At 35.3% G+C, this 11,356-nt stretch overlaps 1 protein-coding gene across 2 annotated transcripts in view; it reads left to right on the top strand.

Moving 5' to 3' along the window:
• The first annotated feature begins 3,979 nt into the window (after window positions 1-3,979).
• LOC136032955 (dipeptidase 1-like) overlaps window positions 3,980-11,356 on the top strand; it is a 61,357-nt gene continuing 53,980 nt past the window's right edge. For both annotated transcript variants that reach the window (XR_010618831.1, XM_065713440.1), the window contains exon 1: window positions 3,980-4,158. Coding sequence is in view for 1 of the 2 variants with exons in the window: in XM_065713440.1 (XP_065569512.1) it covers window positions 4,046-4,158 (113 nt within the window). In the remaining variant the exon portion in view is untranslated. The remainder of the gene's footprint in view (window positions 4,159-11,356) is intronic.

Below are 11,356 nucleotides of genomic sequence, written 5' to 3'. Positions count from 1 at the left end.
GATATACGAAAAAAGCTTGAATCAAAGAAAGGTGGGAGCCATAGCACCCAATTCCAGGGGTAGGGGAAATTTTATTCTTTTAGGTAAATTTAGGCCATATAAAGAGATATTTCAGAGGTTTTAATGAAAATGCCTCTTTTCTTTGATCCAAGACTATACATTCTTGATTGGAAAGCATCACAAACATTGTAAAATCAGGAAATCAAAGATAAAAACAGCTAAAACTCAACAAACGGGAAAAAACGTGAAAAGGCTGATAGAGGATAAAATAATCAAAAAAGCGTGAATTAAAGAAAGGCAGGAGCCTTAGAAACCATTTTCATCAGGAAGGGGGAGGTTTTTTTAAGTAAATTTAAGCCATATTAAGAGATATTTCAGAGATGTTTTGATGAATTTACGTCAGTTCTTTGAGCCAAGTATCTGCATTCTTGATTGCCAAGCATCACCAACATTATATAATCATGAAATCATAGGCAAAAGCAGTTAAAACTCAACAAATGGAAAACATAATAAAGCTTACAGAGGATAAAATAAAAGCAAGGAAGTATGAATTAAAGAAAGTGCGGGCCGTACCAACCAATCCAGGGGGAAGGGGAAGGGTTGTTAATCGAGGTGAATTTAAGCGATATTAAGATATTCTTCTCAGAGATTTTAATCAAATGCCTCGTTTCTTTGAGCCAAGACTATCCCTTACTGATTGACAAGCACACCGTTAAATAATATTTTTCTTCATATATTTATTACTATTATTTTATTACTTCTTAATATTACTTCTTAATATTTTTCCATAAACGGAAAAATTAAAGGTGAAAAAGCTGATAAATTATAAAATATAAGCAAAAAGCCTGAATTTAATAAAGGTGGAAGCCCTAGAAACCAATTCAAGGGAGATGGGACGTTGTTAGAGGTAAGTTTAAGCCATATTAAGAGATATTTCAGAGATATTGTAATGAAAATGCCACGTTTGCTTGTATTCCTGATTGCCATGAACCACAAACGTTATAAAGTCCTGAAATCAGAGAAAAATCAGTTAAAACTCAACAAACGGAAAACTTGAAAAGCTGACCTAGGATATAATATAAGAAAAAACATAAATTAAACAAGGCGAAATCCCTAGCAACTAATTCCAGGGGGAGGAGGAAGGAATGTTATTAGAGGTAAATTAAAGCCTTATTAAGATATATTTCTGAAAGGTTTTAACGAAATGCCTCATTTCTTTGAGCAAGGACTAGGCCTTTCTGATTGACCACATATTTGAATAACAATTTCCTTCGCATTTGGCATAATCACATTAGAAGTAAAGTTAAGCCACATTAAGAGAAATATCTGAGATATTTTAAAGAAAATGCCTTTTTTGAGCCTGAACAATGCATTCCTGAGTGCCAAGCCTCATAGACAATATAAGATCATGGAATTGCAGAAAGAAGCAGTTAAAACTCAACAAGCGGAAAACGTGAAAAGCTGATAAAGGATAAAATATAAGCAAAAATGTGTAAATTAAAGAAGGTGAGAGCCCTAAAAACCAACTACAGGGGGCGGGTTGTTATTAGAAGAAAATTTAAGAAATATTAATGTATATTTCATAGGGGTTTTAATGAAAATGTCTCGTTTCTCAGAGCCAAGACTGGGCCTTCCTGAGTGGCAAGCACACAATTGAACAATTTTTTTCATAACATTTGGCATATTTTCGTTAGAGGTAAATTTAAGCCATACTAAGAGACATTTCTGAGAGGTTTTAGTAAAAGTGTCTCGTTTCTTTAATCCAAGACTATAAACTCCTGATTTCCAAGCATCACAAACATTATAAAATCATTAAATCTCAGATAAATGCAGTTACAACTCAACACACGGAAAAGCTGATTAAAGATAAAAATATAAGCAAAACTAGTGTGAATTAACGAAAGGTAGGATCCCTAACAGTAAATTGTAGAAACAGAGTTGTCATTAGAGGTAAATTTATGCCATATTAAGAGATATCAGAGAGGTTTTAATTAAAATACCTTGTTTTTTTGTACCACTACTATGTATTCTTTGTTGTCAAGCATCACAAATGTTATAAAATCATAAACTCACAGAAAAAACTGGTTAAAATTCAACAAATGGAAAAACAAAGCGTGAAGAAGCTTATAAAAGATATAATATAAGCCAAAAAACGCAAATGACACAAATACTGGCAAACACATATTAAGAAGCACAGGCACGGTAATAGAGAGAGGGATGAACTGAAACAAACACTCAGACAGAGAGAGGGAGAGAGGGATGAACTGAAACAAACACTCAGAGTCAGACACATGAACAGACAAAAATGGACACAGAGGCACGCAAACAAACAAATACGGCACACAAATACGGTGAAAGTGAGAGATAAACTGGCACAAACACACAGAATCAGGCACACAAACACACAAATATAGATACTGAGATAAACATCAACACAGTCAGACACACAGGCACGGTGAAAGAGAGACAAAAAACACACACAAACACAAGTAGTTAGACAAACAAATACACAAAGATAAACACAAAGACAGAGAAATACACAGGCAGATAAACAGACACTACATAAGAGAGAGACAAAAAAAACTTTTCACAAACACACAGAGTCCGACACACAAATATACAAAGATAAACACAGAGACAGGCAAACACACAGTCAAACACAGGCACTGGGAGAGGGAGAAATGAACGCATACAAACATACAGAGTCAGACACACACAAACACAAAAACAGACATAGGAGAGCCAAACACATGGTCAGAAACACAGGCACGGTGAGAGGCAGAGAGAGAGAGAGAGAAACACAAACAAACACACAGAGTCACAAAAGCAAACACACAAAGATAGTCAGAGTAACCGGCAAACAAACAGTAAGAAACACAGAGTCGATGAGAGAGAAAGAAAAGCACACACAAACACACAGAGTCAGACCCACAAACACACAAAGGCAGAAACGGAGATAGAAAAACAGATTATCAGACACACAGGTACGAGAGAGAGAGAAAACACACACACAAACAACACAGAGCTACTAGACACACACAAAATACAAAGACAGACACGGAGATTGAAAAAGAGACGCTCAAACGCACAGGCACAAACACACACAGAGAGAGAGAGAGAGAGAGAGAGAGAGAGAGAGAGAGAGAGAGAGAGAGAGAGAGAGAGAGAGAGAGAGAGAGAGAGAGAGAGACAGACAGACAGACAGACAGACAGACAGACAGAGAGTCAGAGAGAGACAGACAGAGAGACAGAGAGAGATAGAGAGAGACAGACAGACCAAAACAACTAAAAACACACAGTCAGACACAAAATAAACGGTTGCATCTTAAAAAAGTTCTTATAAAAAAAAGTTTCGGGATAGGGATTCAAAGGGGGTACTAAACAGTCGAATTCACAGGGTACCCACTACTTACCCCACCCTCCTAATATTTAAATATGTGCTTTAACTTAAATTTGTTTTCGCATGCTGACCAATGGCTTATGTTGCACAGGTACTGATCTCCTGATTCAATGCCTTCGGCCGGAAGTGCAATGCTTGGTTGGGGGCAAATCATCCAACGCTTCCCATGTGTTTCCACTTGATTTTTCCACGAACTCATTTAGAGCTGGTTCGACTGTGGGTGACTTACAAGGTCAGACCTTTGACCCCGCCCCGAACCAAAGAATCAGCGACACCAGGACTCGAGCCCCTGACCTCGGGACTTCAAATCTGTAGCGCCAGTATGCAAATATATAGCCCAAATTATATTATTATATGAGCTAAAGTATTATATTTTCATCAAATTTTGGTTTATTTCATTAGGATTAACCTAACTTCACTTCTCGAGTGTGTACCGGCTAATACAGAAGTACCAAATAAATATTTAATAGCTTGACATATTTTTAATCACATTTTAAATGCTCTTTTCATCTTATTTTTAAAATGATACCTGTAAATTTCCACAAAGATAAAGTAAGATAAGCTTTCCAGTTGTTTTTTACTCTTGATGTAGTCAAAGATAAGAGCTTGTATTCTCTTGTCGTCTTGCGTTTTGTTATTGCTGCTATGAAGATACTATGCTTAATGTTCAATATTATTACCATTTCCATAGGAAATCCAACAAACTTAGATTATGTAAAAGCTGTTAGGGTTTTGGATACACATCCCCTGATTGATGGGTAAGTAGTATTTGCAGGTTTTCACATTGAAAACTGTCCGGGCTCTTTTCGTGGCATTCAATGCACAAAAATATAGGAAGGGGGAGTAAAATTTATTTTTCAAAATCTAGAGGTGAAAATTCTGCTTTTTTTTGTTTTTTCAAATGAAAATCTTAAAAATGGGATTTTCTAAATGTGGCAGATCGAGAGGGCAGTTGCATCCTTGACCAGCCCCAAAAGGTGACACTCCTGGCTCTAATAAATACGTTTGTTTTGTCATCACCACCTTTTTTTCCTTTCCCAAAATGAGATGTAAACGCCTGTAACAATAAACAATTTTGTGTTCCATCGGCAAAGCTTTCAACTGAATTTGTGTTTTTTTTTTTCAGCCAATAGGAACCAGAGTGAATAGAATCAATCAATTGGAGGATTCTATTTATGCAGAAGCATTCAAGTAGACTAGCAAAATAAAATAATGAATTTGAAAAGCTGTAAATACAAAGTGCTCTGTTGCCACTACGCCTATAGTACCCTTTTTGATGCAATAAATACAAGTCTTATTTCAATAAATATCCACTATTTAAATGCTCAGGTACTACTTGGCAACCCATTTTCGATTATTTTTCTAAAACGTGTCACCAACATGAATTGTCAATATGTTCCCTCCTAAGAGTCTGAAATAGCATTGATGTCGCGATCTTGGCGAATGGTAATAAAAAAAATTAACCGCTATCATCAAAAGACCCTTTAATTTTGGGCTTGGCAATGTGTTAGTGTAAACTCCAATCTTCAAAAGTAGATATAATATACATTGTTCTCTATACACGATGCAAATATCCACGATACGTTTTCTATGTCCATGATATAAATTTACCTTTTGGAATCGTTTGACAGTCTGACCACACATCTATTTTCATCTTATTTGTCCAAAACAAAACCCATTACGTCTCCACTTTTAGTTGCCCGGATACAAACATATAGTTTCGATATATAATACTTAGTGCCTTTTGGTGTTAAGGTCACAAAGACACAAAGATGCTTAATTTCTAGGACCAACCGAATCGATATATCTTTTATAGACGCTAAGAAATTTAAGCTTTAAGCAAAAAAATGGAAGCCTAGAAACAGTGTAGACGAAAAAAGGGATTTTAACAACGAAAAAACTAGCAATAATTTAAATAACTTACATTGAAGTGTTATTTTCCAGTCAACAGCTCACCAATCCTGGCGGGATAAACCACGCCCCTTTTGTCAGGGCTCGTTTTCAGTTAATGCAATTTTTAAGCGGACTGAAAAAATTACCCAAAACCGTTATTTTTACCTCGTACAGGATTGAGTCAATCCTCCAATTGCCTTTGTGGAATTCAGTATTCCAGTAAAACATGAATCACTCTATATGTATTAATGTGAGCACTTTTTCCAGAGAGGTAGACAAAAGGTTTTGTCTGTCAGTACGACAGATCCAGATCTTAAGGGTAATCAACGTTGAGGTTTGGTACTCGTCTGTAGAGAAAGTTTTGAAATTTCCATGTCTGAGATATGGGGGGAGGCGTTCCTCAAGTTTAGCTCCCACTCGGTTTCATCGACTTTAAACTTATCCCTTAAAGGCATTAAAAGTTGGCTCATAATCCCATTAAAAAACCTGAAAAAATGAGGCCATTGCTAATCCTCAACATGAAAGTCACAGTGAATAAATGCAATAAACACACAGAAGTGAAAATTCCCTTTAACAAATACCTTTAACAAAAGAATCAACGGAGTAAATCAAATTGAATAGAGAAGGAGAAAAAAATCGTGCATAGAACCATGATGAAGTAAAAAGACTCTTCTATAAATTTGTTTGTCATAAAGTTGAATTGAAATTTGAAGACATACACCAATAGATTAAAGATGTGCAATGGGATTTTAGGAAATTTTATGGTAAAAGGAGCGTAAAAGTACTGCTTTTAGTAATTTTTGATCAAAATATTATCTTTTTGTTGTTGTTGCTTGGGGTTTGACACATTCGACCCACAGGACATACTCGTTCGTCTCACTTTATCTGTATTAGCTATCATGAGTAGCTTGCTTGGGTATCACTTCAAATAATAGTCACTAAATTGATGTATGTATCACTTATCTTGCTAAATGGTGGGGGTCATTTTCTGTGGCTATCGCCTGAGTTATAAAGCAAAAATCGAAACAGTTGATTTGTACTTCATCATGTCACTTAATAAAACAACAAGATTATTTACATCCATTGAAAATCCCAATAAAAACAATGTTAGGTCTGCGTTGCTATACGAAAACTATATAAAAAATAAATACAGAAACAACTTACCATTGTCATTTACCATTCTAAGAAAATGACTGTCCAAATATAGAAATACCAAAAAAAAAGAGTACAAGTAAATAAAAATAGCTCTAATATAAAATTACAATGAGTGAACAAAATTAGGCGCATAAATAAAATACCTTGAAAAATTGTAAACAGTTTTCTAGCCCAAAGTGGCGAAGCAGGATCACCCAGGACATAGCGCATTGTGAATGTGTTTAAATGACTTCTTACAAAAATATCTTAATACTTCTCTCTCCTTATCATATTTTCTGCAGCTGAAAATAAGGTGGCGTATGTCTTCATACTCTCCACAAGTACATTAATATAGGGATGGACCGTTTTCCGTCCCAAAAAAGTAGATTTCGTTTTTGCATGACATCTGAGGTGAAATATGCACGTTGAAAGGATAAGAGATTGGAGGTACCTACCTTTTAAAGGTTGTTCATAATCATTTAGACCTTGGAACTGAGTATGTGACAAATAGAGCCAAATCACTTCCTCATCAAAGGTTTTGAGCTGAATGAATACAGAAATTCTGGACCGGTAATATGGGTAAAAGCGATGGGCTTTAGTTGGGCTATAATTTACACTAGTTGCCCATTATTAACATATAAGGTTGCGAAAAGTGACTGATAGTGTACGAAAAGTGACTAATAAAAAGGGTTCGTTTATTTTCTCTCCTTCTGGAATTTTCTGTAGTATGGTGTATAAACTTAACTTTGACAGCGTTTTAAATATTCTCTTTATTCAATAAATTCTCTTGATAATCAACTGGATTCTCTCTCTATGGGGTATAATAATTAAGTTCAATATGTTGTTTTTGACTTCTACATATTAGCATGAATGGGTGGGGGTCTCTTCTGTGGACCATGTTAACAGTTTGGAAAACATATGATAGGTTTGCTGGAAAAGGTTATAGGTCGTGAAAAATATTATTTTAAAAATATACCATAATTCCTAGAGATAGTAATAAAAGTTTTTTTATGCGTCTTAAATATTAGGACATTTAGGGGGGGGGTGTCTCCTTCTTGGAAGTGGTTAACAGGTTGTAAAAAATAATGAAAGGTCTTTTGGGATATTATGCCTTGGTTTATAGAGTAAGGCATAATTCTCTTATCAAAAGGTACCTCGATAGCTTTCAAGATGATTAGACTGTTTGATACTGAATATATTGGTTTAAAAAATCTTCTTGCGGAGTTATTTTTTAGTGTGGTTTTTTATTAATGACTAAAGAGTCTGTGGAAATTGAATGCTATCCCTGGATTCTAAGGCACAATATTTATGAAAATGATCGAAGCCTATGGGGTTCTGCATTACGCCATATGAACTAAAATGGATTTTACGAAAGAATGTTTCCCCTATATAATAAAAATGGAAAAGAACTGAATACTGTTCAAGATGAATTGATAGAAATTGTATGAATTGAAAAAGATGAAAAAAAAAATTGGAAAAGAATGAAAAAGATGAATTATAGATTTTTCTAGTTAAGGCAGTATATCTGAACGGTAATGTAGCTACGGATAAACTTTTAATAGAGAAATGCGATCCTTATATTACACTTTTTAACCAAGAAGAGTTTAAGTGTCCAAAATTTGACATCACAGTCCCGAGGAAGAAGTTAGGTTCTTTGCTCACTGGGTACCGAAGGACATGCCCCATCGTAAAAAGTCTATACAACACAATAAAAAGAGTGTTAAAGTAACATCGTGGGACCGTCATGATTGGATGAGCAATTTTAAGTATTGTTTTTATGTCAATATGTGCATTGTTCTCAATATTTTTTTGAATATATTTAATTAATAAATATCTTTAAGCTTATTTAGTCTTTATATTTAGAATAGATCTAGCTCATGGGTAAAGCCCTATTCTAAGTGTATTTCCTCTTGTGATCATCTAAGGAATATCACAGTTCAACAGGGCCTCATTGGGGGGATATAGAGACTCCCCCTTAAAAAAGAGTAAATCTTGAAATACAGAAAATATTTGGTTAAAATTTAATAAAATGGAAACAGAATACATTAAAAAGTTGGCATAGGGTATAATGTAAGACAGAAATTGTAAATTAAAGAAAAATCGAACAGTATGGTGGCCCAAAACTTCAACAGAGCGCGGGTTCAAAAGGAGATATAGAGTGTTCCCCTTAAAAAAAGACCAAATATCAAAATACAGAAAATAATCGTGTAAAGATTAATAAAATGGAAACAGAAAAGATTTAAAAAGTTTATAGAGGGTAAAATGTAGGCTAGAAAGCGTGATTCAAAGAAAAATCAAACAGCATGTCGATCACAAATCCCAGAAGGGCCAGGACCACACCAGGGAATAAAGAAACCGAATCTTAGAATAACGAATATAATCGCATAAAATTTAATGAAACGGAAACAGAAAACTTTTAAAAAGATGATACAGGGTAAAATGTAAGCTGTAAAGTGACTGTTAAAGAACAATGGAACAGTGTGATGGCCCTAAGCTTCAAAGGAGCCTGGGCCCAAGAGGGAGATATTGAGAACTCCCCTTAAAATGGAGCAAATCTTAAAATACAGAAAATAATCTCCTAAAATTTAATAAAATGGAAAAAGATAACACTATAAAGTTGATATAAGATAAAATGTAAGCTAGAAATCGTGAGTTAAAGAAGAATCGAAGAGTATGTCTTCCCCGAACCCCAAATATCGAACATCGAACTTTCAACATTATGAACATAATCGAACATTATGATGATCCCAAATCGTGAAGAGGGTGAAATAGTGAAGTGGGTGGCAAATAAATTATTATTATTATTATTAAATTCCAGAAGAGCCCCGACCCAAGCAAGGGATATAGAGAGTTCCACTAAAAAAAAATCCTAAAACAGAGAAAATAATTGGATACATTTAATAAAATGGAAACAAAAAGCATTAAAAAAATTAATATAGGGTAAAATATAAGCTCAAAATTGTGAGTTAAAGAAGAACCTAGCACTATGGTGACTCCTAATTTAAGAATGACCTGGCCCAAGAGAGGATATACAGAATTTCCCTTAAAAAAGACCGAATCTTAAAATACAGAAACCAATCGGTTAAAATTTAAAAAACAGAAACAGAAAACATTAAACAGTTGATAAAAATTAAAAAATAAGCTTGAAACGGTGAGTTAAAGACGAATCGAAGAGTACGTTAGCCCTGAACTCCAAAAGAGCCGGGCCTCAAGACTGGGATATAGAGACTTCCCCTTAAAAAGACAAAATCTTATAATATAGACAATAATCGGATAAAACTTATTAAAACAGACACTGAAAAAATGATAATATACTCTTTGTATTCCAATCGCCATGAGGAATGTGCTATCCTCTAATGTAATATTGTAAAAGCTCCACTATGTCCCAATACGATGATGCAGTATGTCCCATATCTCCCTATACAATGTTGCAGTATGCTCATATCTCCCTATATTGTGTCACAGTATGCCCCATATCTCACTACACAATGTCCTTAATGCAATGAGGACATTGCAATCAAATCAGTATTGATTCTGAGTTCAAAGTGAACACCTGGATTAAATTGGACATTTTATGAACTTATTAACTGCCGGGAGTGGTGTCTCCCCTAAACTGCGGGGAATAGGTAGCAGAAACCTATTATGCCCCAGAGTATGACTTACATCTCTATTTCCAGGACACTGGGGGGAGGGGGTATCAATCTTAAAGGCATTGCTATATGGTCGTACTCAATGCAATGTCGTCGGACCTACCCTAATGTCTTAATGCAGTGTCGTCGGAACTACTCCTATCCCTTAATGCAATATCGATGGAACTACCTCTGTCTTTCAATGCAATTTTGATGAAACTACCCATGTGTTTTAATGTATTGTGGTATAAGCCCTCTGCCTATGACTGCTAAAAATAGCTACAAAAAAGAGATTGTAATTACTGGGTAGGAAAATGTGTTATAAACTACTATTGGGATGCCTACTGCTGAAGAAAATAGATGTCTTTAAATTTTGATTAGATGTTTGTTTTGGGAGATGATGGTCTTGGGAGGGAGGGGGGCTGGTTTCCCTCAAACCCTTTTGACTCAAAAATGACACTATAACTTCTAATTTCCAATCAGATTAGCGCCAACTGAAGTTTATACGACCAACTATTCCATAAAGCCTTATATAACCTTAGAGCGTAACTCACAACCCTTGCCTCTGTGTCAACCATGGAGGCATTTTTATATGTTCTTTGTTCTGTTTTGAACAAAATGGCTATGTGAAATTTTCAATCTGATGCGTTTGGGTAAAAGAGGGGTTTAGGAGGGGGGCTAAGTGCCCTCTATTACTTTTGACTCTCAAAGGGGAGCTACAGCTTTCAATTTCCACTCAAATGAGCCTCCTCTCCCGGGGGCGTAGCTTACAACCCTTGTTCCTAGGTTCTGGGGGTTTGTTTCAACCTCAAAGGTCTTGTTATATGATCTTTAGACTATTTTAAACAAAATGGGTATCTCAAAATTTCTATCAGATGCATTTGAGAAAAAGAGGACGTGGTAGGGGCTAGTTACCCTCCGATCAGTTTTTACTCATAAAAGGGTTAGTGGCACTTCTGATTTCCAATTGAATTAGCCCCATCCGAATTTTTTACTACCACCCCTTCCATAAAAACCTTATGTGTTAATAATAGGCAACTTTTACAACTTTTAGCCCTTGTCCTGAGGACCATTGGGGTGGTGTTATTCCAAAAAAATATGATTACTGGACCCTTCAAATATGCTGAAAAAGGACTATATCAAAATTTTGATTGGATATGTTTGAAGAAATGATGTGTGGGAGTGCTGGCTGCCCTCCAATCACATTTGCCTATTAAAAAGGGCCCTAGAACTTTCAATTTTCAACCGAATGGGACCCTTTTGACGTTTCTATAACAACTCCTTCTATACACAGGTACCT

Source organism: Artemia franciscana, chromosome 11, assembly GCF_032884065.1.
Source record: "Artemia franciscana chromosome 11, ASM3288406v1, whole genome shotgun sequence".
Lineage (NCBI taxonomy): Eukaryota > Metazoa > Arthropoda > Branchiopoda > Anostraca > Artemiidae > Artemia > Artemia franciscana.
Note: the sequence above shows the minus strand (reverse complement) of the source record. Positions and strands in the feature narration are given on the sequence as shown.